The 26,325-nt window shown below is 41.9% G+C and overlaps 2 protein-coding genes across 2 annotated transcripts in view; one reads left to right on the top strand and one right to left on the bottom strand.

The window, feature by feature from the left end:
• The window catches only part of LOC143274984 (NADPH--cytochrome P450 reductase-like), an 82,240-nt gene extending 64,291 nt beyond the window's left edge, over positions 1–17,949 (top strand). Inside the window, exons 13-15 of the mRNA XM_076579018.1 lie at positions 1,818–2,082; positions 4,358–4,586; positions 5,290–17,949. Coding sequence (XP_076435133.1) covers positions 1,818–2,082; positions 4,358–4,586; positions 5,290–5,434 — 639 coding nt within the window. The 3' untranslated portion in view covers positions 5,435–17,949. The remainder of the gene's footprint in view (positions 1–1,817; positions 2,083–4,357; positions 4,587–5,289) is intronic.
• Positions 14,369–26,097, bottom strand: LOC143274987 (uncharacterized). Its single transcript, XM_076579024.1, has 4 exons — positions 25,861–26,097; positions 24,321–24,448; positions 21,221–21,362; positions 14,369–18,724 (listed from the first exon to the last, which is right to left on the bottom strand). Exons 1-4 carry the CDS (start codon positions 26,008–26,010, stop codon positions 18,713–18,715), a joined length of 432 nt encoding a protein of 143 aa, XP_076435139.1. The 5' UTR covers positions 26,011–26,097; the 3' UTR covers positions 14,369–18,712.
• Between the last annotated feature and the right edge of the window lie 228 nt (positions 26,098–26,325).

The raw sequence follows: 26,325 nt of genomic DNA, 5'->3' as shown, positions 1-26,325 counted from the left end.
ACCACTAACAGTGTGTCACAACAACACGCGTGTTCCCCCTCCCCCTCCAGACAGGTTCAGCCCAACACGATCAGCATCACAGCCATGTTAGTGGAGTACCCAACACATCCCCCCCCCCCTCCCCAACACACTACACACCACTAACAGTGTGTCACAACAACACGCGTGTTCCCCCTCCCCCTCCAAACAGGTTCAGCCCAACACGATCAGCATCACAGCCATGCTAGTGGAGTACACAACGCATCCCCCCCCCCTCCCCAACACACTACACACCACTAACAGCGTGTCACAACAACACGCTTGTTCCCCCCTCCCCCTCCAAACAGGTTCAGCCCAACACGATCAGCATCACAGCCATGCTAGTGGAGTACCCAACACATCCCCCCCCCCCCTCCCCAACACACTACACACCACTAACAGTGTGTCACAACAACACGCATGTTCCCCCCCGCGCAAACAGGTTCAGCCCAACATGATCTGCATCACGGCCATGCTGGTGGAGTACACAACACATCCCCCCCCCCTCCCCAACACACTACACACCACTAACAGTGTGTCACAACAACACGCGTGTTCCCCCTCGTCCTCCAAACAGGTTCAGCCCAACACGATCAGCATCACAGCCATGCTAGTGGAGTACCCAACACATCCCCCCCCCCCCCCTCCCCAACACACTACACACCACTAACAGCGTGTCACAACAACACGCTTGTTCCCCCCTCCCCCTCCAAACAGGTTCAGCCCAACACGATCAGCATCACAGCCATGCTAGTGGAGTACCCAACACATCCCCCCCCCCTCCCCAACACACTACACACCACTAACAGTGTGTCACAACAACACGCATGTTCCCCCCCGCGCAAACAGGTTCAGCCCAACATGATCTGCATCACGGCCATGCTGGTGGAGTACACAACACATCCCCCCCCCCTCCCCAACACACTACACACCACTAACAGTGTGTCACAACAACACGCGTGTTCCCCCTCGTCCTCCAAACAGGTTCAGCCCAACACGATCAGCATCACAGCCATGCTAGTGGAGTACACAACACATCCCCCCCCCTCCCCAACACACTACACACCACTAACAGCGTGTCACAACAACACGCTTGTTCCCCCCTCCCCCTCCAAACAGGTTCAGCCCAACACGATCAGCATCACAGCCATGCTAGTGGAGTACCCAACACATCCCCCCCCCCCCTCCCCAACACACTACACACCACTAACAGTGTGTCACAACAACACGCATGTTCCCCCCCGCACAAACAGGTTCAGCCCAACATGATCTGCATCACGGCCATGCTGGTGGAGTACACAACACATCCCCCCCCCCCTCCCCAACACACTACACACCACTAACAGCGTGTCACAACAACACGCTTGTTCCCCCCTCCCCCTCCAAACAGGTTCAGCCCAACACAATCAGCATCACAGCCATGCTAGTGGAGTACCCAACACATCCCTCCCCCCCTCCCCAACACACTACACACCACTAACAGTGTGTCATAACAACACGCGTGTTCCCCCTCGCCCTCCAAACAGGTTCAGCCCAACACGATCAGCATCACAGCCATGCTAGTGGAGTACCCAACACATCCCTCCCCCCCTCCCCAACACACTACACACCACTAACAGTGTGTCATAACAACACGCGTGTTCCCCCTCGCCCTCCAAACAGGTTCAGCCCAACATGATCTGCATCACGGCCATGCTGGTGGAGTACACAACACATCCCTCCCCCCCTCCCCAACACACTACACACCACTAACAGTGTGTCATAACAACACGCTTGTTCCCCCCTCCCCCTCCAAACAGGTTCAGCCCAACACGATCTGCATCACGGCCGTGCTGGTGGAGTACACGACGCGAACAGGGCGACACACCAAAGGAGTGGCGACGTCCTGGCTCAAGGGCAAGCAGCCGGACAACGGCCACCGGCCTACGGTGCCCATCTATGTGCGCAAGTCGCAGTTCCGCCTGCCCTACAGGACCAGCAACCCCATCATCATGATCGGGCCGGGCACCGGGTTAGCTCCCTTCCGCGGGTTCCTCCAGGAACGCGACTTCTGCCGCAAGGAAGGTGGGAGGGGAGGGGAGTTGCGTCGTGTTGGGTTGGGTTGGGTTGGGTTGTTGTGTTGGATTGCATTTGGGTTTTGTTGGGTTGGGTTGTATTTGCGTTGGTTTGGTTTGGGATGTAGAATTGGATTGTGTTGGATTGCATAAATTTGCATTGTGTTGGGTTGGGTTGTTCTGTGTTGTGTTGTGTTGGATTTGATTGTGTAGTGTTGGGTGGTTGTGTTGAATTATATTTAGAATGGGTTGGGATGAGTTGTTGGATTGTGTTGTGTTGGGTTGTATTTGGGGTTGTGTTGTGCAGGATTTGATTGTATAGTGTTGGCTGGTTGTGTTGGATTGCATTGGGGTTGGGTTGGGATTTGTTCTTGGATTGTGTTGTGTTGGGTTGTATTCGTGTTGTGTTGTTGAGTGCTGTGTTGTGTTCTGTTGTATTGCATTGTGTTGTATCGCATTGTTTTGTATTGCATAGTATTGCATTGTATTGTGTCGTGTTGTACCGTAGCGTATTGTATTGTATTATATTACTTTTTGTCACAACTTTTTTTTATGTGTAGTTTAGGCTGCTATTCCCAGGAAGAGCATGTTGCTGCAGAGTATTGCCACTATATCTATATATATATATATATATATATAGAGAGAGAGAGAGAGAGAGAGAGAGAGAGAATAGAATAGCATATATTAGAATACGTCTTTATTTCCAAGTGTACCGGGGTCACAAGGAATATTGGGGGTGATCGTACATAACAAGGTACGAACATAAATCGAAAATCATACACAAACACAGATACAGTAGAAGTAGAAATTAGGATACATACAAGTGCGTATCAATATAAAAACCTGTGCATACTCACACATGCACGCACTGCACACACACACACACACACATACACACACACACAAACACGTTTGAACAGAAGCCGTATATTACGTGTGGATGGGGCTGATGACTAGATCTTCAGGTAGATATATATATATATATATATTAACAACAGTAGGCTCTTCATCTCCTGAAACTTGTATTCTTAAAAAGCAGCAAATTTTCGCTGTAACAAACAGCTCTGCAGGCAGTACCCTGCTTTTCAAAAATACAGGTTTTAAGACATGAAGAGCCCACTGTTGTTGATATTTTTATATTTTACCGGTCTTGGTATTTACCTCGGTGCTTTTCTGCAAGGAGCGGTGCCCAGGACACAAAGAGAGTGTGAACTACCTGTATATATATATATATATATATATATATGTGTGTGTGTGTGTAATTTTTTTTCTGCAAGTGTATTTGTTTTTCTATCAAAATGGATTTCTCTACGAAAAATGTTTCAGGAACAGTCCCTTTGTTGTTGTGGGTTCTGCTACAAGTGTAAGTGGCATGTTGCACACGGGACTTTCGTTTATCATCTCATCTGAATGACTAGCATCCAGACCACAACTCCTGGTCTGGTAGATGGGGAGAAAATACTGGGGAGCGTGGGATTCGATCCTGCACCCTCGAGATTTTCTTGCTTCCTAGGAGGACACGTTACCGCCAGGTATATCACTGCATTCACTGGCCCTGTGCTTCTCAGTGAGTCCAAAGGAATAATTCAGTAATTCAGTTTCCTTTTTTTTTCTTTTTTTTTCTTTTACCCTTCTGCATTCATGGGCTGTGTATGCATGTGTGTGTGTCTCTCAGTGAGAGTGAGTGTATCGTGTTCATGGGCCTTATTGTACAGGCTAGGTTTTGAGTAACATACAGCCCCCGAAAACGGAGTATGGCTGCCTACATGGTGGGGTAAAAACGGTCATACAAGTAAAAGCTCACTTGTGTACATACGAGTGAACGTGGGAGTTGAAGCCCACGAACGAAGACGAAGACGACAATGACGAGCAACATACATACGGTAAACTTCAGCCAGCAAGGCACTGCAGCACATGAGGCACACCTCCTGAATGGGGGGGGAAAAAAAAGTTATTAGTATAAAGCACACACATCCGACAAGCCTCATCTGCTGTGAAGTGAATGCCCTTCATTTTATCTCTGCTAACAGCGGATGTTGTTTTCCGAGTAGTGACGTCATCTTCAGAAAAATGGATCAGAATCTGACTTGTTTTCGTCTGTTTGTTGATTCAGCTCTGTTGCACTGTTTGTCTGCTCTGTTATCTGTTGCTTTTTTTTTTTGCTTTTTTTTTAGCTTTTTTTTTCCACTCTTTTTTTTTTAATTTTATTTTTTTTATAATTTCACAGCCTTCAGTCAAATGTATACTGTTGTTTTTTTATTGGTCTTTTAACACCTGCCGGACAGGTAAGGCAACAGGGGACACCATCCTGTACTTTGGGTGCCGGAGGAGGGCGGAGGACTTCATCTACGAGGACGAGCTGCAGGAGTGGTGCCAGAGCGGGTCGCTGACCAGGCTGTACACGGCCTTCTCCCGCGACCAGGACCACAAGGTGTACGTGCAGCACCTGCTGGAACAGAACCAGGACGAGACCTGGAACGTGCTGGAGAACAACGGCCACATCTACATCTGTGGGTCAGTTGGTCTGCACCCTTGTTTTTGTTTTTTTCCCCCACTTCCGTTTGTTTCTTGTGGCTTGGTGAGGGGTTGAAGGGGGTGGGGTTGCTTAGGGGTGGGTGTGAGAGGTCAGGGGGGAGGGGGCGGGGAGGGGGAGGGGGCTGGAGAGCAGTGGACACACCTGCATCTGTGGGTCAGTTAACTGTGTCCCTCGATTGTTAAATAGCTTGCTGAGGGGTGGTGAAGGAGAAGGAGGGTGCTGGAGAAAAACGGACGTGTCTGCGTCTGTGAATCAGTTTGGCTGCCCCCGTTTTTTTTCCCTTCCATTTGTTTCTCGTGTCTTGGTGAGTGAGGGGTGGAGTTGGGGGAGGGGGTGTGGGGTGGGGGGCTGCATAACGACGGCCACGTCTGCTTGTGGGTCAGTTTGTCTGCCCCTTTTTTGCCCCCCCCTTGCCCCCCCCCCCCCCCCCCCATTGTTTCGTGTGGCTGGGTGAGGGGTGGAGGGGGCTTGAAGGGGGAAGTGGGGTATGTGGGGGGCAGGTATGGGTTTCTGGATGTGAGAATGTGTGTGTGTGTGTGTGTGTGTGTGAGCATGTATGTTAGTGCATGTGTGAATGTGTTTGTGTGGGTGTGTGTGTAGTTATATATGTGTCACGGTGTGTGGCTGCCATGGTGAAACAAAACATGTTGTTGTGATGTGTGTGTGTGTGCGTGTGTGTAGTGACGCACGCAACATGGCGAGGGATGTGTTGGCGACACTGGAGCGCATCATCATGGAGAAAGGTCAGATGGACAAGGTCAAGGCTGAGGAGTACATCAAGAAACTGCAAAGCAAGGGCCGTTACTCTGCCGATGTCTGGAGCTGAGAACGGATGGCAGACAAAAGTGTCGATCTGTTTCATGTGTGTGTGGGGGCTGATGGGCAATGGTTCTTTTATGTGTTTATTGTGCTGTTGTTGTTGTTGTTTTTAAATAAAGAAAAAAGGATTTATGCTGTTTTTCAAAGCAATGATTATTGTTATTATTATCATTTTGTTGGTATTATTATTATTGCTGTAATGGTCAATGACCTGTATCATAATAACTTGTGAAATGTATTAGATTATTATTATTATTATTGTTACTATTACTAGTATCATTATTATTATTACCAGTAAGGTCTGTGAATGGTATGATGATGTTTCAGATTATTATTATTATTAATTATTATTACTATTACTAGTATCATTGTTATTATTACCAGTAAGGTCTGTGAATGGTATGATGATGTTTCAGATTATTATTATTATTAATTATTATTACTATTACTAGTATCATTGTTGTTATTACCAGTAAGGTCTGTGAATGGTATGATAATGTTTCAGATTATTATTATTATTATTGAGTTTAGTGAATTGTATTGTTTTATTTGAGGACCAGTGAGAAGCAGATGGGCAATGGAATGAAATGTAGACATTTTGCCAGATTACTCTTCTGGTACACCTGGGTTCCCTTCTTTGCAAAGCAGGATCTAGTCTTGCGAAAGCAAAGAAATTACAACACAGACATTTAACAATGTCGTACATTAATCATATGGTACAGATTTATCTTTACACATTTATAAAAACATTTCCCCCCCGAGTCTTTAAGCACATTAACACATTGTTTTGTTGTAGTCAGATGTCTATTTATTTCAAACTAATGCACATGCATGAGCTCACACATATGCACACACAGACACACAAAAAGACACACACACACACACACTCGTTTCACCAATACTAATGTATGGAGCAGAAATATGGTTCCCCACTTGTGAAAAAGCAGATGCTACTTTTACCTTTGACAAACTATATAACTATTGTCTCATGAACAAATTTCCTCATGAGCATGTTCATTTAAACTTTTTTAAACAAATATTGGGAGTCCATGAAAAAGCCACAAATTTAGCAATACTTGGTGAAATAGGTAAATACCCCTTAAGTTTAAAGGTGATTTGTCAAGTTATAAAATTTTGGTTTCACATAACACAGGCACGAGAAAATTTGTATATCAAAATTGTGTATGACGACATGCTTACACAGGAAACAAAACAGCGAACATGGATTAATTTTGTTGAAATTATATTACAGAATCTTGGTTTAAGACATGTTTGGAATAATCAGTCAACATTCAATATTCATAGACTTTGCCACGTTATAATGAATAAACGAGAATATGGATATGTTTTATTCCGGAAGAGAAACAAATCTGGAAATAAATCTAAACTACTATTCTATAATAAAATTACTTGTGAATACAGAACCGAACCTTATTTGCTTGAAGGATATCTTAATTATAATCAAAAACAATCATTGTGCAAATTAAGAATATCCTGTCATTATTTAGCAATAGAAAAAGGCCAATATTTCAACATCCCAAAAGAAAGGAGACTATGTTTGCATTGTCAAACAATAGAGGATGAATATCATTTCTTAGATGACTGTGAATTATACAAAGAAATTAGAATAGAATTCATACAAAAAAATTCAAAATTACCTTCCAAATATTATTCAGCCCAGTCAGCTAAAACTGGAAGACAAACTTGTGGGACTGTTTGGGGGAATTTGTCAGTAACTGCTGTCAAAAACGCCATAGTGTGCAGGAGTGATTCAGTCTCTTGTTCAATATTTATCTATTTTGTTTTGCTTTTTCATGCGTGGTTTCATGTAACTTTGCATGCATGTCTTATAAACCTTGTTCAGGTTTAATTGACATCAAAATTGATTCTGATTCTGATTCACACACACATACATACACAAGAATGAGAAAAAAAAACCCCACAATGTTATGATGTCAGCTGATGTTAGAAAGCAATATTCAAACCATTTGGGACAGTTTTTGTGTTTCTTTGACTACTTCACTAACACATGGTTGTTGTTTTGGGGGGTTTTTGTATGATTTTTGTATTACTTTTTTTTTCTTACATTAGATTTCTCTGTGTGGAATTCAGGCTGCTTTACCCAGGAACTACATGTCATCATTGTACGTGTTAGACCCCTACCCCGTTTTTTTTTTTTTTTTTTTTTTTTTTTTAATCTCTCTCTCCGCAAGTGTATGTGTTTAACTGTCAAAACAGTGCTTTGTGAGACGCATCCGCCCTCATCAATGTGCCTTTTCTCCGGAGTATAGAGGAAACCAATTATTACCCAGGTCTTCTGCTACTAGTGAGGAGTGGAAAGGATGGACTTAGGGTGGAGCAAGTCAGAAGTGTACCCCATGCCAAGCGTGGGACCCGATTGTCTTCTGCCCAGTGGGCAGTTTTTGGGGCCTGCTAAAACTTAGAAGGCAAAGATAGACACCCTTCATGAGAGGGCTGGCTAGGATGTAGGGCCTGTGTGGAGTTGTTATCACAACCACAGTGGTGCAAACCAAAGGTTGTTGTAGGCAAGGGGGGGAAGAAGGGATGCCTTACAAACCTGGAAGGAATGAAGGGCATGTGTGTCCGGAGTGGCACCCCTAAGTTGGACTGCCTCCTCCCTCCTTGTACTCGTGGGTCACGGTAAGTATGTTACTTACACGTAATTTTAGGCCCGTCTTTTCACTGTTAGCCGCGCGAAATTTGGCCAAGCAGAGCAAACCAATAGGCCTAGTTTGCATCAGTTTGACATGGTAAGTATATTTAACACCAAACATGGAGTATAATACAAACTCCTCCTTTTTCTACACAAATTTTTGCCAGGGACATCCCTTTTTCTGCAGTGGATTCTTTACATGTGCACTAAGTGCACGCCGCACACAGAGCCTTGATTTATCGTCTCATCCAAATGACTAGCGTCTCCAGAACTTTGCTCAAGTTCTGGTGGCAGGGGGAGTTAATTTTGGTGAGGTGGGATTAGATTGTGTGCCTGCAGAATTTCTAGCTTTCAAGGTGGATGTCTTACCACTGGACCACCACTCCACTTGTATAAACCGTACAGTTTCATGAAATTACAAGTGTTGAATGTTAACTCATTCAGCCCTGCGCTCAAGATTTACCCTGGTGTCAATATTAGTCTCATCAGAACAGTTTTCATGCTCATACTTTATGCATGAATCATAAGTAAAGGGAACTAACTTCTATAATGTGTCTGATTGTATCTACAGGTAATTTGGAGGAAAAACAATATGTACATTTTCTGCATTTTTTTCACATCAGTATGACATGGAAATCTACCAAGACTGCAGACTCCCCAGGCCAAGATTCCCAGTCATGTTGTTCAGGTTTAGTAACATTACACTGGTGCTATGTGAGGCTATGTTTAATTACAGGTGCTGGTGTTTTGTCACTAGGGGCTTACAGATCAGTTAACTCATTCAACCCTGCACCGAGCACCACTAGGGCATCAGAATTTGTTTCACTGAATGGTTTCCACGCCCTTACATATATGCATTATGCATAAGCAAAGGGTACTAACTTGCACAGTATTTCTGGCTTTGTCCACACTTGTTCAATTCAAAAGAAAATCTGGTTGATTTCAGTATATATATATATATATATATTTTTTTTTTATAGTTTTTCCACATCAGAGTTTCAGTTTCAGTTTCAGTAGCTCAAGGAGGCGTCACTGCATTCGGACAAAACCATATACGCTACACCACATCTGCCAAGCAGATGCCTGACCAGCAGCGTAACCCAACGTGCTTAGTCAGTCCTTGAGAAAAAAAAAGTAAAAATAAATAGATACATTTTTTTTTTTTTTTAAGAAAAAAAAGGTGAATAAATAATAGATAAGCTTACATAAATAAATAAATAATAATTATAATATAGAAAAAGGTAGTAGTAATAATAATAATAATAAAATAATAATGATAATAAATAAATAAGACAACAATGATGATAAATAAGCAAATAAATGTAAAACATGAAGACACACATTCACACATACACCCACACATGTGGCATAACAGATATGCACCAAACATGCAGTTTCACAGATATGAAAGCACAGTCAAATACATATAAACGTACATGAGCTCCAACACACACACACACACACCACACGCATTACCCTGCACCTCCTCTACCCCCCTCCTCCACACCCTCCTGCCACTTCAGAATGGTAGGGAAGCCTGGCGAGGCTGTAAACTTCTAAGGGTTGAATGGGTTAATTAAGCGTTTGGACTTCTCATCCAGGGTTCAGGGCCCCACTTTTAACATGGTGTTGTGTCCTCAGGAGAGGCACTTTATGAAGATTTTCCTCACACCACCCAGGTGTGATTGGATTCCTGACTCTGGGTCGTGGAAGGTTAACTCTTTCCATACGAACGGCGAAAGAGACGACGTTAACAGCGTTTCACCCCAATTACCATCATCAAACTATTGCAAGCGGAAGGCTCTTATACTGAAGACGTGAATGTTGAAAAGAATACCACAATTCTGATGATGGAAGCTAAAGGTTGGGTCATTCAGACACCCACTGGACATCCGAGGGGTCTGTGTAGAGGAGAAGAGAGGACTGGCCGTACTGAGTGAGTTAAAACAACGGAAGGAGAGGGTTTTGGTCCAGCCTTCCTACGCCCAGCACTGGACCCTGGGGTAGCGGATTCTTCTTCTTTGTTTGTGGGCTGCAGCTCCCACGTTCACTCGTATTACATGAGTGGGCTTTTACGTGTATGACTGTTTTTACCCCGCCATGTAGGCAGCCATACTCCGCTTTCGGGGGTGTGCATGCTGGGTATGTACTTGTTTCCATAACCCACCGAACGCTGACATGGATTACAGTATCTTTAACATGCATATTTGATCTTTTGCTTGCATATACACACGAAGGGGGTTCAGGCACTAGCTGGTCTGCACATATATTGACCTGGGAGATCGTAAAAATCTCCACCCTTTACCCACCAGGCGCCGTCACCGAGATTCGAACCCCGGACCCTCAGATTGAAAGTCCAACGCTTTAACCATTCGGCTATTGCGCCCGTCGGGTAGCGGATTCATATCCACTGTTAACCCGATCAGTTCTGGGTCCATTCCTTGCAGAAAATAAAATATTCTCAAAAGTGCTTATTTCTGTGTCCTTGATAAAAATGATAATAATGTGCGTGCACTTATTCTCCAGCTTTAAACGTGTTTAACAATACATGTGGCATAAGGTACAGCTGAATGTGAAGAAAAGTATTAGATATATAAACTTGCTTTAAATGATACTTTTATACAGCATTACAAAGCAGCACTTCACACACACACACACATGCACGCATGTGGCGTGCATGAAAACACATGAAGACAGCCTGGGATGTTCAGTTTTCAATATTGTTTGAATAGATTTTGAAGAGGAGTTTCGTTCCGCACCTACCCCCCCCAATTTTTTGTTTCATGCAGCAGAAATGTAATTTTTCTGACAAATCAAATTTCATGGGGAGACACACCCCCACAAAGAGATTCAAAGAGAATGAAATATTATTTGAGGATGTTTTGTGTGATTTTAATGTAACTGCAGTAACTTGATTCATATAAAATCAGATGGTTGATGTTTGCAGAGAGGAATGGATGTTTTGACCGATGTGTTTCTTGGACTTCATCCATTGTGATTTTTGGCAGACTGACCAACAATGACCTGATCGATTGCCTTTCAACAGCATGTAGTCGTTTTGAGTATAATAATAAATAATAATGTGAATTTATATAGCGCTTACTGAATGCGTTGAATGAAAGTGGTCTGAACATGGTACAGGAATATGACACACATCTCTTCTATCTTATTCCCCTTATTCCCCTCGCACACACTGATATATGCCCATGCACAAAGACTTTAAAAGTAATATTTAAAAAACAACAACAGAAAACATAACAATTCGCACAAAACTACCACATTATTCAACCCTTCACACACACACACACACACTGACAAACACCCATACATTATGACAGTCTTGGTGAAGGGTAGGGAAAGTTCGTTTTTTTGTTTTTCTGCTGCCTCATCATCTGCACTGTTTCAGTGTCATTACTCCCACACTGTTCATTCACGGTCCCCCATACACAGCCACACCCAAGTTCGTCCATTGCAGTCCCAGCATCTGCAGTCCACAGGGAACCATGTTAGGTCGCCAGGGGCTACACACAAGAGAAGACCCTGCACTGCTGCTGAGACACCTTGGTGGTGTTCAGTAGTGCCTGTTCTGATTTAATATACTTAGACCACCACCTTTTAAGGCCCCACTGATGACAATGGCTCAGTTGCAGAGCCAGACTGAGTGAGCATCCTCCAACAACAATCCTCCATGAATCTGTCAACACTGAGGACGAATCATGGATGTGGAGATCAGCATGAGCAGGGCATGCAAGACCACAGAATATGGGACCTTTTTTCCCTAATAAATATTGTTTGAACAAGTATGTTTAAAGACTACATTTGAAAAATGTTATAGTGGAACAATGTCTGATATTTTGTGGTAGAGATTTCCGGAAAAAGTTTGTGCATGCATTTCATTGTCTGAACAGCAGTTGCAGATGAAGAGAGGTAAATTAATACTGTATTATAGGTTACTCCTTGTGTGTTTCACACTTTTTTATTTAATAAAAATTTATTTGCTCATCAAGATAGAGATGTAAACAAAGAAATGGGGATCAGGCTGGATCGGTGGTGAGGTGAGAATGGACACAAGTGTGGGGAGCATGTGGCAAAATCAAGTCCAGGTTGTCACATAAATAATGCAAGTGTGGGGAGCATGTGGCAAAATCTAAAGTCCAGGTTGTCACATAAATAATGCACGTGTGGGGAGCATGTGGCAAAATCAAGTCCAGGTTGTCACATAAATAATGCACGTGTGGGGAGCATGTGGCAAAATCAAGTCCAGGTTGTCACATAAATAATGCAAGTGTGGGGAGCATGTGGCAAAATCAAGTCCAGGTTGTCACATAAATAATGCACGTGTGGGGAGCATGTGGCAAAATCAAGTCCAGGTTGTCACATAAATAATGCAAGTGTGGGGAGCATGTGGCAAAATCAAGTCAAGGTTGTCACATAAATAATGCAAGTGTGGGGAGCATGTGGCAAAATCAAGTCCAGGTTGTCACATAAATAATGCAAGTGTGGGGAGCATGTGGCAAAATCAAGTCCAGGTTGTCACATAAATAATGTACTCTAATACCGAGTGCTTTTTTTTCCTTCTTCATGTAAGCAAACAAGGGGACTTGTCATTAACTGGTACTTTTAGGTCCATCAGAAAATTAAACAGAAACAGAAGATTGTTGGGAGTTTTATCAACCTATTGGCGCCTACACCTTTTAAGGTCAAGTTTGTTCGGTTGGAATTGTTTGAAGGAAACAACTCTTGCCTTGCCTTTTGGATGTCTAATGATTCATGCCCTCAGTGTGAGGGAGCAGCAAGTATCCACCCCATGTGTGGCACTGAGCTGACGTAATGGGTTGGACATTGTCCATGTTGCTGTGAATACTTGTGTGCGCTTATTTTTCAGAAGTGTCGAGTTGACGTTTTGAGTTCAGTTCAGTTTGTCAGGGAGGTGCCACTGCGTTCGGACAAATCCATATATGCTACACATCTGCTAGGCAGATGCCTGACAGAAGCCTATCCCAACGTGCTGGTCAGACCTTGAATGCAAGCAGAAAAGCTTGTCAATGCTCATATGCACATTGTGTGTGTACCTGTGTGAACTGCTGTTTTGAATGGCAAAATTCGTAAAGTTTGACTTGCATGCATTCCAGTTAAAAATAACCAGCAATTTTTTTTCCCTCTCCAACACCAGCTTTGACATGGCAATTTTTCACAACATTCATAATTTCAACCCTGAAAGCAACATCTGTCGACTTATCGGAGGGACAAATTTACTGGGGCACAAAAACTTGGTCGATATGTATGAGGAATGCACTTTTTAAATACAGGTAAATTCAAAATTTAGAGTTAAAGAAAACTATTGGCTGGGAGCGACTTGAGCAGGGACAACTGTGTTTTGCTCCGGTCTCCTTCTCTTTACTAGATTTACAAAGTCAAGTACCACTTGGGGACTTGCAGTTTACGCGACAACATGCCAAAATGATGTCTGGCAAACAGTGGTGCAGGCAGCCAATGTAAAAAGCACCACATAACCAAAGTGCCCTCTTACAAGTGCACATCTTTTAGTTATTCTAATGAAAAACCACTGCTGTCGTTTATATATAGTTGAATGGTACCTTTTTGGCTGAAACAATTGTTTTTCAAAGGCTTTTTTTAAGCTGTTAATGGAGCAAGCGTGTATGAAATGTGTGTATTCAAGGAGACAATTGGTACACCATTTGCAGCCTGCATAATAAGTCGCATGCCTTACTAGGCACAAGTGGGTGGGATGGGGATTGAAGCCAAGGACACAATGCGCAGAGAATATATAAGGCACCAGATTTTAGAACAGCTTGAGCATTTTTCTCCACAGATGAGCATGTCGGCACTGCTGCAACAGAAATCCATTTAGATTCCAGACTTGTTTCATGTCATTGTACGACAGGGCTGGGTACTGTACTTCATTAGCACACTCCACTGTCAAACAGGTCTACCTGCAGATATGATGCCTGTGATGTTGAGTCAGGAAATTTGATCAACAGTCCCGAGGACATATCAGGAAAAATGAGCAGCATTTGATTGTGCAGTCCTGGTTCCCATTTAAGCTCACTGCACACTCACATTTGATAGGAGATGGTCATGGGTCAATAAATTTTAATATTTGCTGTTGATGGGATTCAAACCCGGTCATAGTTTGTCGCTTACCACCTAGCCTCAGAAAGTCGATGGCAGATCTCAAACAGAAGAATGAATATTGTTAGACTCATTCACCCATTCCTTCCTGGCAAAGGTACATGTACACAAAAATTAACAGAATGTGCTAAGTTTATTCACGTCTCTCTTTGCCTCAATACATTATTTAGTATATTTCTTTCATGAAAAAGACTCAAACCTTACAATGTGCAAGCATCAATTCTAAGCCTCTAGATTCAAATTTGTCATTGGAAAAAAAAATTTTTTTTTTTAAAGTTGATCTATATAAAAAAATCAATATGCTGTTTTAAACAAAATCAATCACGTCTTACAGATATATATTTTGTGGTGAAAATCAGTGATTGTACCTAGAAGCCAAAAACAGAAGCACGAGGGTGAATGGGATATTATGACATGTAAGATATGTGGATGTGAATGTAGTCAATACAGTTTGGTGAAGAGAACTGATACTTTCAACATTACTGCACCTAAACAGAAAGAACAGATGTCATCCTACATACATTATCATTCTGGCTTTGCAGATTCATTTTTTTTTTTTTCTAAACCCAAGCACCTCCAAATGGAATTGCTTCGTTAGGAAAAAAAAAATTCTACTGAGTACTTACATCACACCTGTCTCCTACAAGCATGAACTGCAAATACCTTCAAACTTATCAGTGTAAATAACCATACTTAAACTTGTTCTGATTGGGGCAGTTCTTCAATTAGTGTAACGAACTAAATGTTGACATAGTCCAATGTTTGGCCAACTCTTTTTCTGGTGAGTGTTCCTGCATCAAAGCTGCACTCTGTGGATGATGGCAACAAATCAGTGAATAACCAGACTGAACTTACCTTGTAACAATTAACACCATAAAGACTGCCATCTCAGCTAAGTATCTTGAATTTAGTTCCATTTCTGCCCAAATCGATAAATGTGTCATTTTTGTTTTCAAATCAGTATTTTTTCACATCTGAAAAAAGGCCAATAAATCTACACTTGAATGGATTCAAGCACACACAAAATCTTCCCATATATTCATTCATGCAAGGATATGGTGGCATAAGGTGAGAAGATGGGTAGCTCTTATTTTGGGCATATGAACATTTGGAACCACCATACAACCAACAGTTTTAAAGCCGCTCAATTTCTGGTCATGGTCACCTGAATACTTTTACCGAATATAATTTTGTTGTCATCTACACTGAATGTCTTCCCAAACTGAATCCCTCTACTCATTCTGCCCATAAAAATGGAGGCAAAGGGTGTGAGACATAACTGAAATATGCCAGATCAGCACAAGTACAACAAACACAAACTTAATGAACACAATGGAACAAGTAAAAGACAACTGATACAAATAGGGACAGTGCTACAACCTGAATAACTGGTGAGCAAGCAAGCCTTTTTTCCCCTATAGCATAAGGTTCTGAACATTCAAGTTATTTAATCATTTTGATCATTCTTATCATGATACGAATTATTACGTCACTTTGAACTTTGTCTTTATATTCAATTTACTGTAATACTCATACTGTAAGAAAAGATCACTTGATGCTTGAAGAATAGATCACTCCTGTATTTTTAACACTGTTGAAGCAACAGGTTTTTTTTTTGGTTTTTTTTTTTTTGATTAGCTGCTCTGACAAAATGTTAATTTTCAGATTAAAAAAAAAAAAAATTCAATGCAATATGTTTCAGCTTAAAGACTTTCATGCATGAACTGTATCTTCACTAAGGCAAAAGTTAATACTATTTGCCACTCTCCTTTGTCAAGATTTCTCTTCCACAATTGCTAACTACAAGCCAATTGTACATCACCACAGACACATGCACTTACTTTTGGGTACTCATAAGAAACACACAGGCCAAGAGCCAGAGGCACAGATGACCTAACAAAGTTTAAAACTAAACTTTTTCTTTTTTGTCATAAGGTTTTGTATGGAACATAAAGGACAAGTTTAAACACAGTTCATGGATCTTCCAGACCAGAATCACAAATATATATCATGCACTGATGACTAGAGTGGGAACAACCGAGAAGTTTGCATGACCAAAACATCATAGCATTCTGAAATGCCTCTTCCAGTGTGAAGGCTACATGCATCAAGCACCTGTGGTTTCATTGGGTCAAAACACAATTTTGAAGTCATGTTTTAACTCATGATTCCAGTTCACATCCAGAAAAGTTAAATAGATGAACTTGCTTCAAGGTATCATTACTTACAGCGGTGGTGTAAAAACATAACTACGGCATTTTATCATTCTGAAGGGCCAACCACACGGGCTGTTATGATAAGTTATGTATATGAAAAGATACTTAACAGAAGAAGAAATTATAACATACTTAAATTAACAGAAGAAATTATTGAAATCTGATATTCAAATAATTTCTGCAAACGAAAATCAAACACCATTAAGTACTGAATCTCCTCTGCACCCAAAACACAAAAAACACCTACAGCTAGTCTGCTTTTTATGTTTGGTAGTCGAAACACTTAAAAAAAAAAAAGTTAGAAGACCGAGTCAAAGCATTAGGCTGGCAAAGAAGACAAGGCGTGTGGAACGATTCTATACCTTACTTATATATGTAACATGGATGTGGACAGGCCACAGGTTTCAGTGCTTTAACACTACAGTGGATTGAGCTTTTCTACAAAGGGGGAGATGGGGGGAAGCAAATCTTCATTATGTTGTCTATTATACCAATCTTAAGACCATCATACTGTTCACTTTAGGCAACTTACCTAATTTTCTAAGTCTGGAGAGAGGGAAAGAGACAAATGATTCCACCTTGAGCAAGTGTGAGAGATGAATATATCTTTGCCTATCTATATCTGGTTTGTGTAGATATAAAGAGTGTGAAACAGTTAATCATAAATCAACTGCCAGCAACATTCACTCTGTTTTGGAGGGTTTTTAAAAATAATGAAAGCTGAACAACTGAACAAGCAAAGAAAAAGCACAGAAACCATTTGTTTCTCAATTTGGCTGCAGTTCTGGGTCTCAAAGATAAGCAAAGATGGTAAATGACATAGCACTTGTCTGCATCCGCATTCACACACATTCACAGTGGATTCTCATTTTCCCACATCAGTGCATTTTTATAAAACTGCCACACATTTTTTGGGGGGGATAATTTAGACTATCCTGAACCTTTTTTGATGAAAGAACTTCACTATTTCACCAGCACTTGTTCAGCAGAAAATAACTTCTCCATGCAGAAAATGGCAATTGTTCACAAATGTTTATTTCAACAAATCATTTTGAACCGTTTTCAACTTTCAGTGAAAAAGAAGAGAAAAAAACAAAAAAACAAAAAAAAAAAAACAACAAAAAAACCACCATCAAAAAACATAAAATATTCATATTGGTGCTAAACAATATTCAATATTTAGAAGGGAAAAAAAATAAAGACAGACAAACCTACCCACCTTTCCTCCCCCACTTGACCTCATAATTTCAAGATAAGAAATAAAGCTCCCATACACCCCCTTCTAAATCCTCCAGGAGAATGAAAGATGTTTCTTGACCAGACAGGTTCTCCCTGAGCAATGACCAGACTTACGTTTCCTGTTAAAAATGAAAATTACAGGTACAAATGTAGGGTGCATGTATATCAAGTTGATTTTGTCCATGTTCCCATTCTGGACAGGGCTTCAAACAACAAAACTCAAGCTGGGGGAAATGAGAGTACACAGAGTTTTTTGCCGTTGTTTCTTGAACACATGCTGTTACACATTCTACATGCTGAACTGACAGATAAGGTGGTCTGTGGGGAATCGCTAAAACATTCCTCCCCTTTTTTCACATACATTGTTTTGGCATGCCGCTTTAAAACTGTAATTGAACACAAATGGATTTGACAATCAGAAAGCACTCAGAATTACCTAATCAGCAACAGTCCCAGACAGATTTTTGAAAGCCGGACTTCCAGACTAGATACACTTGCAGTTGTACCCCTGCAGATGGTTGACATGATTTTAATCAACATCATCTTACTTAAGTGATGAGCGACCCCCCAAGCCCCTTATTTTCTAAACATTCATGTTCTTTTAAGTATCCACTTGTTTCCTGCCATGTGTCTTTTGAAAATCATAATACTCAACTGAAATCATGCATCCCTTTAACCACAGAGCCAACTGTGACCCAAACCCCATAGTGATGGTGGTGGGGGGGGGAAGCCATAAAGAGAGATGTACTACACAAAGTCCTGGTGTGATGATAAATACACAATGGTGGGCAACGTGGCCAATGGAAAGGGGCTGGTAATGCCAAGAAAAGAGCCAGAACATGAACACAGCAGACACTGACAAGCCAGCCAGCCTGTCTGCACCAAAACTCTCCAGTCTGTCCATCCCTAGTATCAGGTGTGTACGCTGCCACTGACTCCAGCTCCCCCCTCTCTTTGCTCGCTCTCACCTTCTGCTCCTTTCCATCTCCCAATCATTGTGCACTTATTTGTTCACCTGAAACAGAGAAAACAAATCCACTCTTATGGCAATTGGTAAAATGAATGCATGTCTTCATGAGAGCAGGAATGTTACTATATTATTCAGTTTTTCAGTCCAGATTGCAGCTTTGACCATGATTCAGGAGTCACTGTATAATTAATAGGCTGGTCACATGATTACTGAAACTATAAGGCACCAAAACTGTTAGTGAATACAGTATGCTTGTGTAGTAATATTGTATAACAGTGTTTGGGGGTTTGCATGAAGGTGTGTGTGTGGACGAGTGTGTCTTTGCAGAAGGAATGGCAATCCCTGTCTGAAGCACCAGTTTTCACTCGAAGAGTGTAGGAAGCAGCAAAGCTGACATCAACTTTGGGTGTGTCTAGCTGATTTTTCTTGTCCGCAGACTCCATGCTTGATAGGGAGAGCACAGTCTTGCAGCCAACAAGTACCTCAGGCTTGACAAACCTGGCCATCAAGTCTTTCATCAGGCAGGCAAGGTTGAAGGCAAAGAATGGCATCACTGGCCAATCTGTCTGATGCAGCAGCTTCAGGAAAGGCTGTACCTCCCAGGAATGCAGATGAAGAACTGCAGCTTGGTTTTTCGTACAGTGTCATTCATGGCAGTAGTGACATCCTTGTAGGACTGGCTAGATGGTTCCAGAGAGGAGAAGGGAAAACAGGCTGGTTTCATTGGCAGCAGTTCCACTGGCCTTGACACTGTAAGGGCCTATCATAGTCAATGCATGCCAGAGCATAGCATCATATGTGGAACAGTTGTGGTGCACTTGCACTGATAAGGAAAGGACTGAAGAAGGAATTCCAGAACATAGCATCACATGTGGGCCAGCTGTGGTACACTTGCACTGATAAGGAAAGGAGGGAAGAAGGAATTCCATTCAACTTCCAGCCTTGCAGACAAGGTGTTAGGGCCTAGGTCTCCTAGCGATAATGTTTAGTACAACAGTAGGCTAGCTGAAGGCTAGCTGCCTTAGTTGTTTGGTTTTCTATCTCCTTGGTTTTGAAGATGCTTGTTCAAGTTTTTTAAGATGCTTGTTCAATTTTCCCAAACCTTCCCAACCCACAGATACCAAATGCTATTTTTCCCAAACTTTCAAAACTGGGAAAAAGACCGTCCGTTTTTCCCAACCTGTGGGAACCCTGCATATCTCTGGATAATAATGTTTTTACTTTTTGTGTATACACACACAGAGGTCTAACACAAATTCTGTTAGTAGCAGCAATAAAGTGTGAATGTATACAGTGTTTATGGTGGAAGTTAAAAGGAAATTTTCTACCTAAAATTACGTTGAAGTAACATACTTACCGTGACCCACTACTGCAGACTCCAGCAGGGGTCTGACATTCCTGTCCTGTGCAAACTACTATCCACCTATGCGGAGAAAACGAAAGTAGCTACAGCCAATAACGTCCCGGAAGTAGGTTACCTCCCCTTTGCCCCCCTAACTAGCGCCTTCTCTTTACAGCAAATCAACGCAACCAGCGCAGTGTGCAGGGAGAACAGAAAGCGGGGAGAACGGGAGGGTCTTAAATGTGGGTCACGGTAAGTATGTTATAAACATACTTTTAGGTAGAAAATTTCCTTTTAATTACACATACTTAACCATGACCCACTAGTGCAGAATGGCACAAGGTGTGTCTTTGCAGTGCGCTGCGATGGCCTGTTGTGTGACCACCACAGAGGCAACGCCTCTTGAGCCATCATCCCTAAAGCAACAGACGTCCCTAAGTAGAATTCGATGAAGGTAGAGTATTGTGTCGCCTAAGGATATTGGTGGGGGCAAAGAAGAATGAGGTCCGCAGCTGTATTGTGGGAGAGGTCTGTGGCCCACAGCTGTGCTGATAAATGTAGCGCAAAGAAAATCAGGTCAGTGTGTTGAATCCACTTTATTGAGAGAACCCTTCAAATCAAAGGGGAGGAAACACGTACCCTATAGGGTTGTCTCACTTGAGCGCGGTTGAGCGTCAATGCAAGGAGCTGCACATGTGGTTTGATCTGATGATTCCACATCGGTTGTGGGCTGATAGTGGAAGTGATATGTGTTTGAAGGAAACTGTGGCACAAGACAGAGGTTGGCCACCATGCTGGGCTTGCCTTGGGTGTGACAGCCAGATCTGCAGAGCTCCTCCATGCTAGCAGACAGGCGATGGACGCTCCCCCTGCCACTTTTTATTCGCTGTCAAAAAACAGCACTGGCATGTTGTATAATTTATTATCTATTTATGTATGTAAGCTTATCTATTATTATTCACCTTTTTTTTCTTCTTTTTTTTTTCTCAAGGTCTAAGCGTGTTGGGTTACGCTGCTGGTCAGGCATCTGCTTGGCAGATGTGGTGTAGCGTATATGGATTTGTCCAAACGCAGTGACGCCTCCTTGAGCTACTGAAACTAAAACTGAAACTTTCAAAAATACAGGCACACTTTCTGATTTGGGGACATAAACACCACTGGCCCAAACCAATGCACTAATTCAATTAGTAATTACTTACCTTTGACAGAATGTCAGCTTCACAGATATCGTCAAGACAATCGACCTGGAAATACGGTACTTCTTCGTTGATCATCTTCTTCACGACTTCTTTGGAGGCTGCATATACCATTTTATGCTTGACAGGCGTGTGTTCTGGACACCTGCAGAAACATAAAATCATCTCAGTTTCCAACTTGTCAATCATATCAAGTTTTATACCCAGGGCTACACAAACGTAAGCAGACAACAAACTGATTAGTGTGAGTTAGTATGCCCGTCACAAGGCTCACTATTTCAAAGCAAAAAAACCTAACTCAACGGCTTTATCTTTTAAATTTCAAAAGGTAGGACTAATTTGTTTGAAGAAACCCAGTACAAGTCAACCTGTACACACATTTAGACATGAATGAGATAAAGAACTCGGCAAAATTTCAAAGCAGTATTTCAAATAGTTCCGGAGATTTAGCTTTTTACAGTTATCTGAAAAATGTGCTTTTCCCAAATGGCAAGATTGGCTACATTTTCCAAAATACTCTCAAAATAAAATTCCTTTCACTACACACTCAGCCACTGCTGGTCCCAAGCCCAGATGCAAGAGGATGGTCCAATAAGGGTAACATCACTGATCATCATCTGAAGAGGGGTGAGGGTCAATGAGGCAGAAGCGATGAGAAGACATGCTGATGTAGTCTGGAGAGAACCACAAGTCCAGACAGATTTGTATGACCTCCTTTCTCGTTCGCCTCCCATTAGATGAGCAACCTGGTGTCCTCGATGAAGGCTGCTGTCCGTCACAGCTCCTCCAGGGTGCCGTACAGTTTGGCTTCCACTGCTGTCGGTGTTGGCCAGTACTTCCTCCTGGATGCTGCATGCGTCCTACAGTCTTGAAGGATGTGGTCGGTTGTCACTGGTCCCTCACCACAAGGGCACTCTCCACTCTGTCCAATGCCAAATTTTGTGTGCATGTGGTGGAGCGGGCGGTTGTGTCCAGTCCTCAGTCGGAAGATCTTGACCTGTTCCCGTCGTTCCAGCGAATGGTATGTCTTTATTCCTTGCTGTGCCTTGATGATTGTCTAGATTTCATTGTATGACACCAGTTTGTTGGCCTGCTCCTTCTGTGCACTGTCTTTTGCCAGAATGTCCACTTTGTCATTGCCTCTGATGCCACACACACAAAGATCCTCATCCAGGCAGGAAAATTCAAACGCCTTGAAAACCATCCAATGAACAACAGAATGAGCAGACCCACCAAGAGCCGGCTGAAAAGAGGCAGCTTCATCCACCAGTCAAGACGCCTTGAAAGACAAACCCCAGTCTTGATGGAACACGAAGCAAAGCCTATCCCAGCAAATGTCACCCACACATCTTGGAAGAGGCAGGTGTTCCCAACAGTTGTCACCAGCATTCCTGGAGTGGAGAAGAGAGGAACACAGTCAGACACTCAAAGGAAGGCCCTGGCCATGGAATACATCTGCAACCAGTACCCCCAGGAAGACTGGACCCATGTCTTTACAGATAGCTCCGCCGCAGAAGCAACAAGGGATGGTGGAGCTGGAATCTTCCTCCGATACAAAGACAGAGATAAAGAAATTGCAATCCCAACAGGAAAATACTCAACTTCCGAGCTGAGCGAGAAGCCCCTTGTGAGGCAGCCACAACAGTCTCGCAGAACTCCTGGGATGCTGCCCCGATCCTCAGGGCAAGTCAGTATGCAGCATGGGCACACCCTAGTACATGCAGAATGGGGGTGCCATCCGCTCAAACCATCCCAAAGGGTCAGTGGCACCTAGACCTCCAGGAACGGAGAAACCAGACTCGGTTGGAGGGGAGGTCCAGTCCAACCTGGGTGTTGGACCCGCATACACAGGCCTTCCCGTGCAGGGTAGACTGACTAGACAGTGAGGTCATGCTCTGTTACCTGCTTTCATTTTTCTCCCCCCATCCCCCCCTGAATTTCACAGCCTTCAGTCAAATGTATACTGTTGTATAGCACCAGTTCATTAACTTGTTCAAATTAGAATCCAGTCTGCTAGCCCTGTTTTTCAGTCCCGTACGCCATATTGCTGAGCATTATGCTTTAGAAAAATGGTCAGTTCACTTCTTATTTCTCAACTTTCACACTATCCTCAACTCGGACACTGTCACTTTTCATGGCCTTAACCAGCAGAGTGTCTATAAGACGTCAGCTGACATCCTGCAAAAAGTATTGCCATAGTGCCTGTAAGACGTCCACTGACATCCTGCGTATGTTCTGATTTTTCCTTCATTGGAGTTTGGTTCAATTCACATCAACAGACTCTAAACAGTTTTATGTGTCTGGATTATAAAAAATACTATTTAAATGAACGTTCATCAGGTAGAAGACCCCTTTCTACTAAATAATAATTTGCTAACTGACCACGTGATACGCACGTGGAAAAGGGGTTTGCATCATGTGCAAAAAAAAAAAAAAATGCATTGAAAACTGCATCTAGTAAAGCAAATAGTCACAGTAAGCAGATTTACACAATTCTGAAAGCTCTGCTTGACTTTACATGCCTGAACAGCTATCTACAATCAACCTAATTAGGTAAAAGAGCCCAGAAGCAGAATCTACACTCATTTTCCTTCACAAAAACATTTAGTTTCTGTATTACCCATAGCATTTGTGCTAGAATTTTTTTGTGTGATTTAGTACCCCCAGATCCTCAAAATTCACTGGCAAGGGGACAGCACTTTTTCTTCTTCTTCTTTTTTTTTTCAACACGAACAATGTTGCTGTTCAGCCCAATTGTGAACATTTACAGTGATCAACAATGTTGTCATATGTTCAGTTTGATGTGTCAGGTGGTCATGTGGTGGTCATAATTTAGTTTTCAGACACAGATTCAGCGACAGGTCAAATTTCAGTAAAAAAAAAAAAAAAAAAAGTTGTACCTTATGCCAAAAATTACAGTAACTGATAAAATTTAATAGTCCTGCTGCACTGGGGTGGAAAATATTTCAAAAAGTAAAATCCACAAAACCAAGAATGTGATCCTGGAGAACTCCCTTGAACTTCAACTATATAGCACTATAAGGACAGATAACACAATCCCCTCGTCTAACAAGCAGAGGTAACATCACAAACTTTGACTCACCACATCAGCTGAATAAGTTTGGAAGTATCTGCTCCAGATTTGGCCTTGAATGGGTAATCATATACAATGTAGCGGGCGTCCTTGTCTGGCAACCTTTGGATCAATTCCCAGAACTGTGGATGGTTGTCCTTTCGAAACAGAGAAAAATTAAATTACTTTTAGTGACTTCCTGAATCATGATTATTAACAACATGGGTAAACAAGAGTTTCTGATATTGTGACTGAATTATACTCCCTGTGTGGTTAAATATACAGGGATGTCAGAAACTTTAGCAAAAAACCTTACTGTAGCTGGAGTCAATGGGCAACAACAACAAAAAAGGAGTTTCTGTCATTGTGACTAAATCATACCCCTACCACAACCCCCATCCCACACCCCTACCCCCATCCCTGCCTGGTTAAATGTACAGAGATGTGAGAAGTGAAACAAGAAAACTTACTGTAGCTGGGGTCTCATTCCCTATAGTAAATGAACACTAAACTGACAATTCTGGACTTATATTTTGTAATCTTTGTAACAGACAATTGCCATCCTCATTGATTTTAAATTTAAGCTGAATTTTCATTTCTTGAAACAGTCTACAAAAATTAACAACATGGCCTAGCTTGAACTTGAAAGAAATGGGGAAACAGGTCTGGTGAATTATTATTTGGACACATTCCATATGATCTGATTCATCTCAATTCAATAAACTCCATTTTAATGCACAATCTTATCATCATGTAACATGTTATGATAGTGACCTATGTAAATGTTGCCTGTGATACTGCAATGAACTTTACTCTGGATGAACATAAGAACTTAGATAAGGTAAGCTACATTCTCTGCTGTAAACTTAGTTTTGAATTCATAAAACAAGCATACTAGGATCACTACAGATATCAAGTTCATTCTTCAAGTTAATAATAAAATCGTTTATTAAAGAATTTCGTATATGGTGGCATGTACAATAAATGAACAAATTCCCTCTTCCACTTAGTCAAATGCACAAATTTCCTTTGGTTTTTCTTTAATCTTAAGAAACCAAGCAAATCGAATCAGACCTTAGTTGTGTAAACGTCTGACACTGACAATGGTGATTGGCCACAAACGAACCTTTTGCACTCAAAAACGATAAGTAGACTTGGCTTCTCGTTTCGCCAGAGCTTTGGAAGAAAAAAAACACCTTAAAATATTGTCATTGAAAATTAAGTTTTCATTATCCCCAAATTTCACACCCTGACCCATAATTCAGTTGTTTGGGTTTTGGCATTCTGTAAAACTATTGCTTATCTACTGACTGATTTAAAGGTTTTATCTAAAACTGCATTTCACCAAAAGCTTCTCAGCATCTCCTCTCGAGGGAAAAATATCGGCTACCACCAAACACTTTGTCTAGTTGTTTTAACTTCAAAATTTAATATATAACAATAACACATGTAAATTGTAAGTAATTCTATACTAATACAACCTCAACACCGAATACATGAATTTTACATCAAGTACCCCGAGTGTATTACGCAAAATAGCAACAAGAACTCGAGAACTTGGAAAACCTACTTCGCACTTTATGCATTCGTCCTCGATGATTTCTGTGAGATCATCAGTAATCTTATACACAACGAATCTCCGTTTATGACCTTTCGAATTCATTTTCACTTTGTTGAATATCTCGAAGCATTTCTCGCCTAGTTTCACTCCAGAAGACATGGTCGATGGTGAATCACTGGTCTTGACAATCGGCTGCCACTTCTCACACAAATACAAAATGGAGGACTGAGGGAGAGTCTCGACGAAGTCAAGTCATGTGACAGGGGCTTCCTGGCGTTGAGCTTAGTGCGCAAACTTATTTTGCAGTTTTCTTTCGAACAGCTGGCTTTTATAATATGCTCCAACACCGATCATGAGTAAGATATCAAAAAAAGATGTGCATCACACCGATCGTGTGTAAGACGTAGAAAAAATGCATTCATTGCTTAGTATGTGCCGGTCGGATGATTATGACAGTGCTTTTACAAGATAATT

The sequence above is a fragment of the Babylonia areolata genome, chromosome 29 (assembly GCF_041734735.1).
Source record: "Babylonia areolata isolate BAREFJ2019XMU chromosome 29, ASM4173473v1, whole genome shotgun sequence".
NCBI lineage: Eukaryota > Metazoa > Mollusca > Gastropoda > Neogastropoda > Buccinidae > Babylonia > Babylonia areolata.
This window is presented reverse-complemented; position numbering and strand designations above follow the sequence as displayed.